Source organism: Amphiprion ocellaris, chromosome 10 (genome assembly GCF_022539595.1).
Source record: "Amphiprion ocellaris isolate individual 3 ecotype Okinawa chromosome 10, ASM2253959v1, whole genome shotgun sequence".
NCBI lineage: Eukaryota > Metazoa > Chordata > Actinopteri > Pomacentridae > Amphiprion > Amphiprion ocellaris.
In genome coordinates, this window is record NC_072775.1 from 29,549,203 (window position 1) to 29,566,686 (window position 17,484).

General features: G+C 38.9%; 1 protein-coding gene across 17 annotated transcripts in view; it reads left to right on the forward strand.

The window, feature by feature from the left end:
* Window positions 1–17,484, forward strand: part of LOC111574619 (supervillin-like) — a 70,235-nt gene that overhangs the window by 47,656 nt on the left and 5,095 nt on the right. For 15 of the 17 annotated variants that reach the window (XM_055014164.1, XM_055014165.1, XM_055014160.1 and 12 more), the window contains 19 exons: window positions 320–467; window positions 1,868–1,963; window positions 2,311–2,391; window positions 2,664–2,841; window positions 2,952–3,124; window positions 3,390–3,545; window positions 4,160–4,296; window positions 4,811–4,958; window positions 5,054–5,199; window positions 6,672–6,847; window positions 6,982–7,129; window positions 7,403–7,682; window positions 8,748–8,899; window positions 9,131–9,236; window positions 9,710–9,917; window positions 10,284–10,417; window positions 11,407–11,562; window positions 12,791–12,934; window positions 15,970–16,091. In XM_055014164.1, the coding sequence (XP_054870139.1) occupies window positions 320–467; window positions 1,868–1,963; window positions 2,311–2,391; window positions 2,664–2,841; window positions 2,952–3,124; window positions 3,390–3,545; window positions 4,160–4,296; window positions 4,811–4,958; window positions 5,054–5,199; window positions 6,672–6,847; window positions 6,982–7,129; window positions 7,403–7,682; window positions 8,748–8,899; window positions 9,131–9,236; window positions 9,710–9,917; window positions 10,284–10,417; window positions 11,407–11,562; window positions 12,791–12,934; window positions 15,970–16,091 (2,889 nt within the window). The remainder of the gene's footprint in view (window positions 1–319; window positions 468–1,867; window positions 1,964–2,310; window positions 2,392–2,663; window positions 2,842–2,951; window positions 3,125–3,389; window positions 3,546–4,159; window positions 4,297–4,810; window positions 4,959–5,053; window positions 5,200–6,671; window positions 6,848–6,981; window positions 7,130–7,402; window positions 7,683–8,747; window positions 8,900–9,130; window positions 9,237–9,709; window positions 9,918–10,283; window positions 10,418–11,406; window positions 11,563–12,790; window positions 12,935–15,969; window positions 16,092–17,484) is intronic. The other 2 variants (XM_055014154.1, XM_055014158.1) reach the window with 1 other exon arrangement.

Below are 17,484 nucleotides of genomic sequence, written 5' to 3' on the forward strand. Positions count from 1 at the left end.
ATGCATCCAATCTCTTTACGTCCCCTTGGTTTGATACTGTTACGACATGAATAATTGCTCATGAGGGAATAAAGCGGTGACATTAAGCTACAGTGAAACTGTGTGAGAGCTGCTGTGGTTCTCAGTAGATGTAGGCTTGTATAGAAGCTTTTGATTTGGCTTCTTGGACTTGTTTTATGCTTTTATGTTAGAAAAAAGTCCAACATGACTAGCATTAAAGCTGGCATCTGCCCTCATTGTGCAGAGTATTGCTTTGCATGCAAGACCTGGCGCTTTAACTCAATAATTTCTCATAATTTGAATTTCATTGTGTATGCAGAAGACGGGAGAGGAAATCGAGGCCCAGATGACCATCGAGGAGAGGAAACAGATGATTTCAACTCGGGAGGATGCCTGGAAGACGAAGGGCAAAGGAGCAGCTAATGACTCCACGCAATACACAGTGGCTGCACGAATGGTCAAGAAAGGTCAGTGCAAAAGTCTGCAGTTTGAAAATGCTACAAGGCAAGACTTTTACACAAAACTATACACATGGGAAATCAGACAATGTGGCTACAGCAGAGAACTGTAGTTCCCTATCCCACATCTCCTCAGTTTCAATCAAAAGTATACCATGTTTCCTTTCATGCAGCTGCTCCACAGAAAGCTGCAAATGCCAGAGACAGTTTAATAGCCTCTCAATTAGCCACGACAACCCTGTTCATGCCTGGTAAAAACATGCATCTCTGGCTGATCTGATCACAAATTGACAGCTCTAAGTACATCAGTTCACACTAGGCCATACAGTGCATCTCCACATGAGATTCGAGTGACTACTTTTTCTCACTTTTTCGCTCTGTAACTAAAAAGACACAAGCATCATTTGCGTTTGCAAAGACCGAATGCGTTGTTGTTTTAACCAGCAGGAGGCAGCAATGCACCTCCCATGCCAAGTAAATTAAAAGAAGAGAAATTACTGTTTCTGTTTTTGTTGCATGCTGTTGCACTTTGATATGATATTAATGGTGCACAAAGGTGTACACATTTCCACTTAGGCAGACCATGCGAGTCGGTCCTTTAATGTAGCCATCTGCAGCTTCGACCATCGAAGCGGATATCAACACGTCATCAATTAGGACACTCACACCTGCACTTAGAGCTGTTCAGTTGTAATTGGTTTACCAAATACACAATTTCCTTTTGCAGAAATTGTTTATTTGGTAAACTCAACACTACATGTTTTTGCCACGTGTGAACAGGATCTAAGAAAGGTTTTGCTCATGTTGGATGACTAAATGGTCACTGTCAAAAATCATTCCTCATTTTACTAATGTGTGAAGTTAATGGGTATTTTTAATTTTTAAATTCTGTACATGAAGACATGACAGAAATTTAGAGCTATCTTCTGAATTTGATTGTAATTTATGCAAAGAGTTGTTAAGTGATTTTATTGGTCACCTATTTAAGAGAGGAAATTGCAATTTAGAGCTTTCATATGTATTAGACCAGGTTTAAGTTGGTGTAGGTTTAATGTCTTAGTAATTGTGGATGTATTTTGATGTATTTCTGATATTAAAGTATTGCTCAGATATTAAAGGAACCCCAGGAAGATAAGCCACTGTTTCTGTGGCTAATGGGGATCTAAATAAAACAAGCATATAATCTGAGAGCTAAATTGTAACACAATATTTGAACAAAACTGAATTTTGTCTTTAAGACTGTAAAAAATGGAAAATAGTGTTTTGGTATGCATAATGTATATCTCAATCACTACTTTGAGTTGATTTATACTGCATATTATTAAACATAAACACTATGTGCGCTACACTGCTACAGGCAGGAGTTTATATCTTCAAAGTGTAACATAATTCTGTCTGTGTGTCTACAGGTCTGGCAGCCTCCTCCTCAGTTATCAGTCCCATACTGTCACCAGTATCAACCAAACTCAAGAGCAACATGCCGGCCATCACCAAACCACAAGAGGGTGAGAAAGATTGGCTAGTGTTGTGTCAGCACTGTCACCTCAGCAAAAGAAATCACAGTTAGAGTTAGTTCTACAAACTAGGTTACACATGTGTAAAGACACATTTCTTATTGCTCGGTAAACAGAAGTGCATTGACCTTAAGATCACTTTTTACCCTGTTACTTGCAAAATAAAACAGAAAAATAACAGCGCATCAACAACAAATCATTTTATAGTCATAACACCTGACTAAGCACTAACAATAGCAGGACCAAAATGTGTTTTTGGTTTGTTTACGGTACTTTAGGATAATTTAATCCTAAATGTCCCTATCGATTTTAAAATGTAATTATTGTTTCATCTCCAGAAATTGAGGCCCGGCCAGACATGGAGTCTGATAAGAAACTAGACAAGCTGGAGAGCTTCCTGGGACGTCTGAATAGCAAAGGTATGCACTTCTATACTGACTGCAAGCTCCATTAAGAGATATGTTTGATATTAAGTGGGAAAGCATTGCTATTAGTGCCATTTCTAATAAAAGCAGCACCCAAACTCTGAGTCATTTTGTAGCTTGCATGCTCTGTGATCTTCAACTACAGTATATGTTCCAATCATGCTGTCGACCACTTCTCTTTTGGAAAAGCTTCAAGTGTTGTGTATAATTTTTATAATTGTACTGAGACCTAATCTCATCTCTGCTTTGCAACTTGTTTTATTCAGTGGCAGGTTTGCAGGAAACCACTATAACAGTGACTGAGAAGGCAGTGAAGGAAGTGATGAAGCTGGATGATGAAATCTTCTCCAAGTTCTACAGACGTGTTGCTGAATTCCCCCATATGCCCACCAGGATCGAGATCAGCGAAGACTTTGACACCATCTTCGGTTCTCAGGGTCCTAAGTAAAGAAATACTAAAATATCTGTATTATATCAGCAGGCAACAGTGAGTCTCTTGATCATTGTTTCCTAATTTTTCATCATGCTCATATGTCTGTTTTCTCCCTTCCTAGGCTGACCTCAGCCATGGTGCAGCACAAGCGGTCAGTTCGTCCATCCAGGAACGTTCAGTCATCCAAAAACCCTCTGAAGATGCTGGCAGCCAGAGAGGACATCCGACATGAGTACACGGAGCAGAGACTGAACGTAGCCCAGGTGGAGAGCAAAAGGATGAAGGCTGAAAAGAGTGAGTTTCTGTATCTGTGTGTTTAATCCCTGTCATGTTGTGTTTCGTCAAAAATCCCAGTTGGAAAACACAGGAAATGTTTGCAGCCTCTTTGTTTATTGTGTAAACAGTACAAATTAGCACGCCTTCTCACATGACCCACTTTTGTAGCAGAGTTTCCTGTGGGGATCTTGTTATTTTAAAGTTTAATGAAGCATTTATGTTTTTTTCCTCCCTCCCCTGTAGGTCTGGATTTCTCTAAAGTGTATAATCTTTCTAATTCCAGTGAATAAAACCTCTGAGTACTCTGACGCTGCTCTGGCAGGTCTGGCCAGTAAAGAAAATTTCAGCAGCGTGAGTCTGCGCAGCGTCAACATCTCGGAGCAGATGTCCAACAACAGCGCCGTGCCGTACAAGAACCTCATGCTGATGCAGATCAAAGGTAAAAACTCTGTTATGTGGTTGTCATTACCTGCCTGACATCTTTTGCAGCTCCTTACCTGCCACTTTCTTTATTTTCAGGATTTTACCGCTAATTAGGACCTGAACTTGCACCAGCCACAATCTAGTTAAGATTAAATAGCATTTATTTCTGTTTTCTTAGGGAAAGATAGATATAGATCTATATTTCAGATCTATATTTGGTGTCTATTTCCTGACCAGGAGCAGTTGCCAGGCAACCACTGGAGATTTAAAGAAATTACTGCTTCCAGCCAAGAAATAGTCTGACCCATAAATGTCCAGAAAACTGCAAATTGATGTTTTTTTTTCCTCTTCAGCTTTATGTATAAATTAAACAAACAAGATACAACAGACTAATTTGGTGGGAATTTGTAAGTTTTGATCACATCCATGCTAGCTGTTCTCCTTGTTTGCAGTCATTGTAAGAAGCTAAGCTAAGCTAATCTAAAAATGTATAAATGTGAGATGGACAAATTTTCTCATCTGTTTCACAAGTAAGTATGCCCCCCAAGATCTGTTCCTAGTTTTTGACATAAGGTGTTATTAGGCTGATGATAGATTGCAGATTAATAAAGGTTACTGTATTTCTTGCAGGTCGTCGCCATGTTCAGACCAGATTAGTGGAGCCCAGAGCATCATCTCTGAACAGCGGGGACTGTTTCCTGTTGGTCACTCAGGAGCACTGCTTTGTTTGGATTGGAGAGTTTTCAAATGTCATTGAGAAGGCTAAGGTGAGTATTATCTCTCTATCTCTCTAGCTGGTGTGTTCAGAGCTGCTGCTGCTGCAATATTAGCGTTCAGACAAAGATGATTCATTGATGATTCTCATTTTCATTCTCTGCACACATGGGCACATACACCCATCTGTCCCCTCGTCAGACACATGCTTCCCACCTCCTCCATTTCCCTAAAGGAGGTCTGTCTAGACACTTTCTAATAAACATTTATTTTTCTACTCCGCCTCCTTGTTCTGCGCTGTTTTCTAATTTTATTAGGATTTTATGCACAAAAAGCGCTCAGTTTTACAGTAACCTCGTGTTGCCTTCAGTTTGTGACTCAATTGTTAAGTTGCACCTTCTCACTAAATTAGCTTGAGAGGTAATTTCACCATTCCTGGATTAATCACAAAAAGTGAAATTTCCTTGCTGTTTATATCAACGTCATCATGAGAATATGAAACTCTGAGGTCTTGTTATTCTGTCACCATTAAAGGCCGACAAGTGAAAATGTTTTTCTTGTCGATAGGCGATAGATTTGGCCACCTACATCCAGACAAAGAAGGACATGGGCTGCAGGGCGAACCAGGTGCAGACCATCGAGGAAGGAGTTAACCCACAGGGTCCAGACACCCAGCAATTCTGGACGGTCCTAGGTGGACAGATGGCCTACCAATGTAAGACATTAATTCAGTTGTTTAAAATAGTGCAAATACATAGCACTTCTGTTGACATATAACTTATTATATTGTTGTGTCCAATTGTGATGCAGCCTCGGGTCCACCAGAGGAGGATGAGCAGTTTGAGAACGCCATCGTGGAAACCAACTGTATCTTCAGACTGCTGGATGATAGACTGGTTCCTGATGATGACGAGTGGGGGAAAGTCCCTCGCAGCTCCCTGCTGGCATCCAAGGAGGTGAAGTGGACTTTATATCTCCTTTTAGGCTCTTTTATATTAATCTAGTGGCATCTAAACATGTCTGCTTCATTTCTAAAGAAGCAACTTAGTCCCTTCTTCAGATGTGGCAACATTTACAAATCATTTTTAACACTTGACAAGTCTGATCTTCATGCTGTCACATTAATGGATGGGAAGATTTCCACAGATTTGATGAGTAACATGGTTTTGGTTAATTAGGTCAGTCGTGCAAATGTAGCACCGTGAGACTGAAATCTTGATAGGAAAAGGAACCAAGTGCAGACACAAGAGAGTCAGGCTGTGATAAAAAAGAAAGACCTTTAAGAAAAAAACTTACTGGAAAGATAACTGGTGAAAAAAGAAAAGGTGACTGGTGATCCCGGAATAATAAGTCCATAAGGAAATCAAAACCAACTTAAAGGTAAACTTAACTCAGAGACACCGGAAGCTGGTAGGTAACGCAGGAGGCAAACAGGCTGTGAAACCAGGAGACAAAACACGATTCAAAAAACTAAGAGCGCAATCCAGAATCAGATGTGGAACATGAGGTACACAAACAGGATAAAATGGAAAATGACAGGTGAAGACACAAGACTATTTAGAAATAAAGAAATGACTAGGGAGACAAGACACTGGTGAAACTAATGAGGGTATCAAAAAAGGAGGGAAAACACATAAACTGAGAACAAGTGACACTCAAGGAAAGGTTACATCCTTTGCTGGCTTGCTTTCATATTTAATCGGACACGTTTTGGTTGCATGTGAAGAAGCCACTTTTCAGCATCTCTGTAGCCCCATTAAACCAGAATGCAAAACAGCAGCTTTTCATTGTATTACAACATTCATAGTAATCGTTCAAAAGAGCATCTGACAGTGGATTTTGCATTTAAGCCACCAAGCTCTGAATATAAAAAACAATCGTTTTTTTTTTTTTTCACAGGGTCCTCTGTGCCTCAAGCTGGTTTTAATTTGTTGCTTAGCAACAGCAGGTGCCGTGATGAGCACCTCCTACGTCCGTCTGTGCGCTGCTGCTGCTGAAAAATGAATTAGGTTCAGGACTCTGGGGCAAAGACCAAAAGCACACTGCAGTTACGCTGCTTATTTTGAACATCAAGCATCATTTCTCCCTGTAGATATTAGTTGATTTTTTAAAAACTCTCTCTGCATGTTGTGGTAAATATTACATAATATTCTTTTAGTAGTTGTTTCTCAGGTTTATTTTGTGTTTTTGTGTTTAAGCACTTATACAACACAAGCTGAATATGGACAAATAAGCATGTAAATTAGATTTTATACCTGATCTCCTCATGGTAGATCATTTAGTTTTATAGATCTTCCTTTAAAAACAAGTCCAGACATTCTTATAATTAACTTTGTCCACAGGCAGCTTGTGTGGTATTAATTGCACACAAAGCAGCTGCACAGTGTTAGTTAACGGGACTGTTTTTGTTGTGCTGTGGGTGCTGCAGGTGTTGGTGTTTGACTTTGGCAGCGAGGTGTACGTTTGGCACGGTAAAGAGGTGACTCTGCCCCAAAGGAAGGTGGCCTTCCAGCTTGCCAAACACCTGTGGAACGGGACGTTTGACTACACCTGCTGTGATGTTAACCCGCTGGATCCCGGAGGCTGCAACACACTCATACCCAGGCAAGAACACACAAACTAGTTTTTGAGGTCATTGAATCACATTATATTCACTCCATTGCAGCCTTAAGCTAACCAGAGAAAACATCCTCAGTTTCCAAGTTCAATCTTGACATCTTTGACCTTTCCCTCCACAGGAAGGGCCAGGGTCGTCCTGATTGGGCGATATTCGGCCGGCTGACAGAGCACAACGAGACAATCCTGTTCAAGGAGAAGTTCGTGGACTGGACTGAAGCAAAGTCACCAACACCAAAGGAAGGCAGCGAGCTTGAACCTGAGCCAAAGGTGCAAATCCAGCTCATGTTCTGTGAGGATACATACATTTATAATGCAGGTCACACCCACCACAGAGGCTTCATATGTCTTTTGTATCTCCCCATCTGTTTGTCTGTCGGACCGTCACATGCAGTCTCAGTTAATGTTGCCAGGAACAGTTTGTTAGATGCTGGGACCAAAACCGGAATTAGAGAGCGTATGCATTTGGGTGGATGCTGTACGAGGCATCCAAGTGCCTCATTTACTTTTTATAATAACTCCTGTTTGTGATTTTTCTCCCAGGAGGCTCCAGGACGAGAGTGTCGGCCGTACGACGCCACTTTAATGCTGCCTGTCCTCCAGTCATCCATCGCCACCATTCTGGACGGGGTGAACATTGGTCGCGGTTATGGCCCGGTGGAGACGGAGGACCACATGAGGACTCAAGAGATGAGCACAGTGTCTGTGGACGTTTGGCACATCCTGGAGTTCGACTACAGCCGTCTGCCACGCCAGAGCATCGGGCAGTTCCATGAGGGAGACGCCTACGTGGTCAAATGGAAGTACATGGTCAGCACTTCAGGTTAGTGACATGTTCACCCTCTGAACCTAAACCCTGTCACTTTGATGCAAAATAGTTTTTTGTCCTCTCTGAACCTCAAAGCCTGCTGGAGGGTTTTAAAGGCATGTTATCTCCAAAATGATACCATTTATTAAAGTCAAAATCAGTAAAAAAAAAAAAAAAAAAAGACAGAACTGCTGGATATTGAACTTTCCAATAATCCTTGAAGTACTCATCCGTGAGATGTAGTTTAGTTGGGAAAATGAACAAAAGCTAAGCTTACAAATATGTTAATTCTTAAATTACTTCATTCTACATGTCTTATTTTAAAAATTTGACCAAAATTAACTGTTTTCTCGAGCCAAGTTCTGTAAAAATCAAAGAATTTTGTGCTCCCTAGTGCAACAGTAAAGCCATTAGTGACTCAGCTACAGTCATGTGACAAATATCCAAGGATTTTTCAGCTTAACCAGGTTAAACTGACTGACTTTTCAGCTTAACAGGTCTGTTGTGTACATACATGTTTTGTGGCATTCTAACTTTGTCATACTACACAAAAAACATGTTGATTTTTTTTAGACTTATTGCAATGACTGTGTAGTTTCCATTGAGGTGCAAGACTTTATATTGCAGTGAAAACTGAGCCTTCATCGAGTAAAACCATAACAGGAGTGAAAAAAACACCCAGAAACTGCTTGAAGTTTAGAGGGTTAGACTGATTATTTTTGAAAGTTTTTGTGTCATGAGAATGGGCACTTTGTGTAAAAGTTCTCAGAATAGATTTCAAAACCTACTTCAAAAATGTTTATAGTCAAGAACTAGTAGAGCATCTTGAATGAGTCCTATATAAATCATTTTTTTGTGCTTTTCACACTCAGATTTTTTGAGTGGATGAGAGTTGCCACATCTGGTCTGTTTAGATAGTGTGGAGGACACAGAAGTCACATATGGACATCTACACACAATTTTAATGAATATTCTTGTATCTGAATGTAATTGTAAATAGTAAACATGCAAGAAATGTTTATACTTTATTTTTAAAGCACTGATAATTCAGAGTAGGTTGTTGGTTCTTCTGTGTCCCAGTTGGTCGCAGGCAGAACCCCGAGGCGAGGAGCACCGGACCGGGGAAGGAGAAATGCTGCTATTTCTTCTGGCAAGGTCGACACTCCACCGTCAGCGAGAAGGGAACATCGGCACTGATGACAGTGGAGCTGGACGAAGAAAGAGGAGCACAGGTACAAGAGACAAAGCTTACAACATAACATACATAAATACATTTTTTAAAGTCATATTTTTTTAGTTGGCTTAATGTTTGATCTTATTTAGTTTATGAACACATTGGGCTGAAGACTACAAACACATGTTTACCAAGCAGTTTTTGTTTTCAGTATCATTCATATGTTTTATTTCTTGTCAACAGTCAGCCACCGTAATATCTAACTGACTTCGACTTCTGCGTGTTCCAGGTTCAAGTGCAGCAAGGAAAGGAGCCACCATGTTTCCTGCAGTGCTTCAACGGAGGGATGATTGTCCACGCCGGCAAGAGGGAGGAGGAGGAGGAGAACACTCAGAGTAAATACATTTCTGCTTTGTATTTTAGCTATTTCTCAATTTACAATCATGATTTCCAAGTGAGGTCCCTGACGTCTTTGTGAATATGGCACAGCACCTTCTCAGTGCCTTAATAAAGTCAGTAAACTATGTTGGAATATGGTCAAAGTATCTTATTTCTATTTTTTTTACCCTAAAATATTTCAAGCGATTTCAATTTGATTCTTAATTCTGAGCTGATTTAGTTTTATCTCGATAGTCAAGAAATGAGATTTGAAGACATTTTTCAAAGTAAAAGAATCATAATTTGAATAAAATGTTGCCTTTTCCTTGCAAAACTTTTACTGTCATAAAAGTAAATGACCTAAATGATCAGTTTTACGTTATTATATTTATTGTGATCATTTTTTCATTAACTTTATGCAATACTGATAGAGCAATGAGACATTTCCTGTCACTCCACCGATAACATTCACCTGCATCTCTGTTTGCAGGTGAGTGGCGCCTGTACTGTGTGCGTGGCGAGGTTCCGGTGGAGGGCCACCTGCTGGAAGTGGCGTGTCACTGCAGCAGCTTGCGCTCCAGAGCCTCCATGATCCTGCTCAACATCAACAAGGCCGTCATGTACCTGTGGCACGGCTGCAAGTCACAGCTTCACACTCGCAGTGTTGGAAGCACTGCCGCACTCAAGATCAAAGAGCAGTGAGTTTTCATCAGGAGGGGAACTTGGGACACTTGTGGGTATTGTGACGTTCAGACATCACATACACTACTGTTCAAAAAATTTGGGGTCACCCAGACAATTTCATGTTTTCCCTGGAAACTCACACTTTTACTCATGTGCTAACAGAATTGCACAAGGGTTTTCTAATCATCAATAAGCCCTTCAACACGATTAGCTAACACAATGTACCATTAGAACACAGGGCCTCTGTACCACTATGTAGATATTCCATTAAAAATCAGTAATTTCCAGCTAAAATAGTCATTTACCCCATTAACTATGTCTAGACTGTATTTCTGATTTTCATGTGTATTAAATTCGGCTTCTCTTTTCGCTGCTTTCAGGTGTCCTCTGGAAGCAGGCCTCCACAGCAGCAGCAAAGTCACCATCCATGAATGTGATGAGGGAGTCGAACCTCCAGGCTTCTGGGAGGCTCTGGGGAGAAAAGATAGGAAGGCCTACGACTGCATGCTGCAAGGTAATGAAACACTGCACCTGTGGGGTTTTACTTAGTAGTCATACATAATCCCTCACATGACAAACAGTGCAGTTATTTTTGACAGAAGGCAAAGGAGTTATGTGTTTTGGTACTTAAATACGACCAAAAAAAGAAATTTAGCTCAAATTTTAACCATTTGAAAAGCCCTTAGAATGGAAGAATATAATTCTATTTTCACAAACTTATAATTTTGTTTTTAAATTTAGCTGTGTAAGTTGAAACAGTCACACACAGTTTCTGGGCATTTTTTGTCCTTCATCTCAATGGAGACAGTCTCGACAATCATGTCTAGAAGTAAAGAAGACTCAAAACTGTGTTTAGTGTAATGTGAAACAGTTATAATGCCAGAAATTACATTAACAAATTAAAACAAAGTTGAAATTCTTGGATTATTTTGTATAAAATCAAACTGGGATTAACATGCAAGCATTTTTAGTCGCCACAGGTGTTAGAAATACTGGAAAAAACACACAGTGGCTCTCAATTTGGTTCCATGCTTGCCTCCTGTCTGCTATGTGTGAATGTTTTGTTATAACCGTTTATCTCAACTGAGTCACTCATGGCTTCACTGCTACACTGAGAAGTTCAGAATTTTGTATAATTTGCAGAATCTGTTTGGTGTAAATACTTTGTATTTGGCACATTTTTAAGCGGAACATGTAGAATAAAGTGAGTTTGATGAAATGCCATGATTTTAAGCTTACATTTTCTGACATTGTGTCAAAGATGTTATGTTGAGAGGCCCTTGAAAAGCTGAATATTCAACAATTCTCTCTGCTTTTCCAGTTTCTGGCTCTGATAAGTGGATTTTGAGGTTCAGATTGTTAACAATAGAAGGGAAAAACTATTTTGTATAAAAATAATATCAAAAGTGATCAAATATTCATTGATTTCTTAACTATAACTAAGTGAAAAAGACACAAATGGGGGCTACATTGTAATTTAAATGTTTTGTTGTGTGTCATCAGATCCAGGTAAATTCAACTTCACCCCGCGGCTCTTCCAGCTGAGCAGCACATCTGGAGATTTCGTGGCGAGTGAGTTCTTCCACCCATCCAGAGCTCCAGACCTGGTCAGCTCGCTGCCCTTCCTGCAGGAAGAACTTTATAATGCAGCACAGCCTGGTGAGGCCCACATACAAACACTTATTTCTGCTAATTTAGGCTTCCTTCCATCCTTGCTGGAGAAGCTCTGAGTGAGAAAACACAGGTGTATCTTATGCAACACTCTTTACATGCCATGTCCTCTACCATCAGCTGTAAAATGAGCAGCTGATCTGCTGCATAAACAGCATTAATACAACAACACTGCATGATTTTCAAATATGTGGGCAAAATACATACAAAAACAGTCACTATCAGGAGCAGCTCTAATGTTATTCAGGTTTATTCATGAAATAAAAGTATTGAATGTACAGTCTCAAAAACATTTGCTGCAACTGTGTGTTTCGGTTTTTCTGCAAAACTAAAAGGCTTTTCTTTTTTTCTTCTTTTGTAATTTTCAATGTCATTTTGTGTTATCCAGAAGATATACAACAGTAGCTCAATGGCCTCAATTATAATAATTTTTCAGCTTAAACCTGAAATACACAGAATAGTTCTAGTTTTTAACAAAAAAGTGGTATTTTTTTCTTCCCTCAGCATACTGTAGCTGTTTTTATTGCTCCGTTGTGTCTGTTCCCGTCTGGGTTTTCTTTTTTTTTGTTAACAAAAAGGAAAATGGTCTATTTTTTTTATATACATAAATATCTACAGTATATTAAGTAATAGACAGGCAGTCAACAAGAACAAGGCATTTTCCCTGCATTTCATAGTTGTAAAAGGGGATGATAAAGTAAGGACCAGAACTTATAGAAGGCTAACAAAGGCTGGTAGATGAGCACATAAAGGTGTGGCTGTAGGTCTTGAAAAATCTAAACTAAAAGTCTAAAAGACATTTGGAGAAACTAAAGCAAGAAAACAGATTTTAAAATAATAAAAATACACAAATCCCAAAAAATCTTTAAAAAACCCAAACTGGATGAACAACAAAACAACCTTCAGCAAATTAAAAGCACAAACTGTAATCAGATGTGGACAAATATGTGGTCCACAAACAGGACAAAATGACTATAAAACACAGAACTGACTGCAGGTGACACACGAGACATAGGTGGAACCAATGTGGCAGTCAAAAGAGGAGGGAAACGCACAAAAGAACAAGGGAAGCCATTTTAGCCAAATGGAAATCAGCTTCTGTATCTGTCGTTATTTATCCTCACTCTGATGCTCAGACCGACTCAGTTGATCATTTGGGAAAAAATAATCCTGTTGTATCTTATGTTTAAAAAGAATTTCTCTCTCTCCTGCACAGCTTTGTTCCTGGTGGATAACTTCCATGAGGTTTACTTGTGGCAGGGCTGGTGGCCTCAGGACAGTGAGAGCACCGGTTCTGCACGTATCCGCTGGGATGCAGACAGGAAGTGTGCGATGGAGACAGTGCTGCAATACTGCAAAGGTGAGCACAAGGAGAATGATCAGGTAAAGCTGCATCAACAATTTTATTCAGTTATCAGGACCAAAATAGTTCTGAAGATTAATTTTGAAACACCTATAAGAGCATGAAACATCACCTGGTTGTAGAAATATGTGACTAGAAACTATGAATGCTTTGTGCTAAACAAACAACAGTAGTTTTGTTAGTGCTTTGCTTTCATAATTTGGCTCCTTTGACTTAATACGCAACAAAAGCATACTGTCTTTTATCTGGAATGGAAAGCCACATAGAATCAAAAAGGGTACCCTTCAAAGACCTATAACGCTTGCTGGCTTGGCCTTACCCAATTTCATGCACTATTACTGATCATGCAATATAAAATCTATGCTGGACTGATGAAAACCCAACCAATAGTCCAGGAGTCCGCCCAGTCGATTTAAAGTCTGTTTTATGTGCACCAACAACTCCTCCTCTCCGCCAGTTTCACCTTAACCCAGTGGTTTATCACTCAATTAGAATCTGGTCCCAGTTTAGAAGACATTTCAACTTCTAGACTACCTGAATATTTTCTCCTATTAGAAACAATTATAATTTCCCACTCTCCCTTACAGACGGTGCCTTTAAGGCATGGTACTCAAAAGGTATTAAAATCTACGTCAAACCTATACATTAATGGCAAATTTGGATCATTTACCCAGCTCTCACAGTTATTTAATCAACCTAATGCTCACTTCTTCAGGTACTTGCAAATTAGACATTTTGTCCAGAAGAGTAATACATCTTTTTCTAATCTCCCGACAAAAAACACAAGTGATCACATTTTGTCAGTATCCCCACATTGCAAACGTCTAATCTCTGTCCTATATAGCAGTACAGATAAATGTGTTCCTCACTCACTTCAGGATATCAAGAGACTTTGGGAACGTGACTTTGGCAGAGAAATGATAACTAATGAATGGGAGGCAGTGCTGAAACTAATAAATACCTCCTCCTCCTGTGCTAGGCACCGTCTTATACAGCTTAAGGTTGTGTTGAGGGTGCACTTGACCAGGGCAATGCTGGCAAATATATTCCCCAGTACAAATCCTTCATGTCCTCGTTGTCAAGGCCAACCTGCAGATCACATACGTATGTTTTGGTCCTGCCCAAGACTTAATATATTTTGGTCTAGCATTTTTGGTGCATATATGAACATGTTTCAAATAGACATTACTCCCAACCCCATGTGTGCCTTATTTGGTTATAGCCAGGAGATCTCTTTACTTTTATGATACTGAAATGCTCAGGTAATAATAGCATTCACCTCCTTAATAGCCAGACATCTCATACTTCTTTCCTGGAAAGAGCAGGCACCTCCCAGCTTCACTAGATGGATCAGAGACACCATGTATTTTCTAAAACTTGGAAAAATAGAATACACCCTGAAAGGCTCTTTGCACAATTTCAGGAAGACTTGGACCCCCTTCTTAGAATATTATGACAGCTTACAAATCCCACTGAATAGAGATGATGAATCAACAATAGAAAAGTAGAAGGATGAATGACACTCCCCTCCCCTATTCCTTTAATTACATTTTTTTGTACCCTCCCCCTTCTTTTTCCTTTCCTTTCCTTTTTTCTCTCTTTTTTAATTAATTAATTAATTAATTTTTTAAAAATGATTGTTTATTTCTTTCTGTGTATATATTATTATTATTGTTATTATTATTATTATTATTATTATTATTATTATTATTATTATCCTTTGAGCATTTTTTTTAAAAAATTTGATTGCTTGCTGGTGCTTTGGTTTGCTTTTCCTTGTCTTTGGTATTAATTATATATTAAATGGGGAGGGAAAGGGGATGACTGTCTCATCATGATGTGTAAATGTCTGGCACCTCTGCAGTCTTGGATTACTTATATTTAGTGCAGTCATAGGTGTGGGATCTGGGTATTGGGGCTGAAGGGAGGGATGGGGTGGGATGGGGTGGGATGAGCGGGGCACGGGAGAAGAGGGACAACTCTAAATACTGTAACCAAAATGCTGCAGCCGCAGTTCTATGTTCTATATTGTCTTACCTGCAATGTGTGCTGCAAGCCAAATTCAGTAAAAACTATTAAATGAAAAAAAAATTGACTTATTATGCAGCCACAGGGTTTGAAGGAAATGGACCAAATACCCTAAAATCTGCAAATACATTATGTTGCTACTCATTGCCAGTCATTATGAATGTGTGAACCAATGTTACTGTGTTCAGTGTATGATAGTACAAGATTCAGAGATAGGCAATTATGTAATTAAATCTAAGATATTTTCTAGAAGAACTTTGAAATTTAGAACTCCAAAGATGAGAATAAATGTCAAAATAATGCCTTTTACCTTATTTCGTCAAGCCTGTTGAGATTAGTGTTTTTTTCACTCCACCAAGGAATGCGGCGGAGTTATGTGACGATCGGCGTTAGTTTGTCTTTCTGTCTGTTCGCAACATTACTCAAAAACGGACCAACGGATTTGGATGAAATTTTCAGGGAAGGTCATAAATGACACAAGGACCAACTGATTAGATTTTGGCAGTGATGCGGCTTATAGCCTGGATCTAAGGATTTGTTAAGGATTTTTGTATTATTGTGAGATAGTGGCACAGCGTCACTGTAACTATGACAACAAGTGAACACTACGTCAGCTGCCTGCTGACAGTCATATAATTGTGATCCTATTGCTAAATTTCCTCCTTTTAAATTTTTTGCATCTTTAAATTTTATACTGTTTATTTGAATGTGTTTTGACTTTGTTTCTTCTGTACGGTGACTTTGAGTGTTCTGAAAGGCGCCTGTACATAAAATGTATTATTATTATTATTGTTATTATTATTATTATTATTATTATTATTATTATTATTATTATTATTACAAAACCACCACCGCAGACCACAAATTGTTGAAAGATTTCATCCGTCGAAAACCATACAATGACTGAGCGGCCTTGGCAGAGTACTGCGCTCTCTGAGTGCTTTTCTTGTTAGTTTTGCACCTAACCTGAGGTTGTAATAGTTGTATTGACTTTGTCTCTGCAGAGAAAAATGAGAAGAAGCCTCAGAAGTCGTACCTGATCCACGCCGGTCTAGAGCCACTCACCTTCACCAACATGTTTCCCAGCTGGGAGCACAGAGAGGATGTGGCTGAGATCACAGAGAGGGTCAGTGACGCTGAATTACAGAAATATTCTGTCGTACATATCAGTAAGCAGTCAGGAGGGTTCCACTGACTTCCTTTGAACTCCAAGCAGTTTCTGAGCATTTTCTGATCCTGTAACATTTTACTCACTGTGGGTTAATTTTTCACTGCAGTATAAAATCCTGCACCTCTATGGAAACAGAACAACCATGACTTTAAGCAGAGAGAGCTCATAAATGTCGTCTGTGCAGTATGACACAGAACTTCATAAATCATAAAAAACAAATTTGAATTTCTTTAACTATTTCATTCACAAAAAGTGGAAAAAATTGGAATCAACGTGTTCAATATTTTTCCAAGTGCCGCACGTGTGTCAGATGTTTTTTTGGTTTTTGTGCATCAATATAAATGTGTGTGTTTGTTTGAGGAAGCAATCTTTAGGAAAATCTCTCTGTTGCACACACACTGCTTCATACAATAAATACACACATTCAAGTATACAGCCTGACCTGCAATCAGTAAATATGCAGATTAATAAATATTAAAGTGTAGCAAATAAATTAAAAGCATCTCCCAGCCCTCCCCAATCACACTGATAGGTCTGTTTATCAACACTGAACTTTATCAGCACATCAGCAGTGAGCTTAAAAACAGATTTACTGCTATTCATTGTCATTTCTATGATTTGGATTTGTTTATTCAGTTAAATGTTCTACTGTATTTCTGCACTACAAATTCATTTCTGTGCTGCAATATCAATAAAACAGATTTTTTTTCCTTTAAAGAACAGTATCTCTATATAATACAGATATTTTACTACTTACATTTAACTTATTTCCTCTATGCTGCAGTTCAGCTGACAAGTCCCTGAATTTTTGTCATGTGACTGTTGATCAAAGCTGAGTAACTCCTGGCTTTTCAGTTGTGCTGAGGAGCGCAGGATTTTTAGTTTTTTTTTTTTTTTTTTTTTTTAACAGAACCTGATTAACAACAGTTCATTCTTGGTATATTTTTAAAAGATATGTGCAGCATAAAATGATTTTGATGAGATATCCCAGTGTTAAGCTTAGATGTGGTTCATTTTAGTTCAAGGACCTCTTTTTGTTTTGCTCTTACAGTTTCTTGCTGTGATAAATGGTGTTGTTTTAGTGATGATTTTAAAAAAGATAACTTGCCAGACTCAGGTCAGATAGTAGAGTCCAGAGTTCAGACCAAACACGGTGAAGCAGAACTGAGGTCAGCACCAAACATTCATATTTTCAAATCCAGGTTAAAAACTTTCCTTTTACGTGCTCATGGGTGAGCTCTTTTAAATCACGGACATTTTAATCTTTTATCTGCACTGTTTGTTCTGTTAATAATTTTAATGCATACTATTCTTTTATGCTGCATTCATATTTATTTTTTTCTTTCTT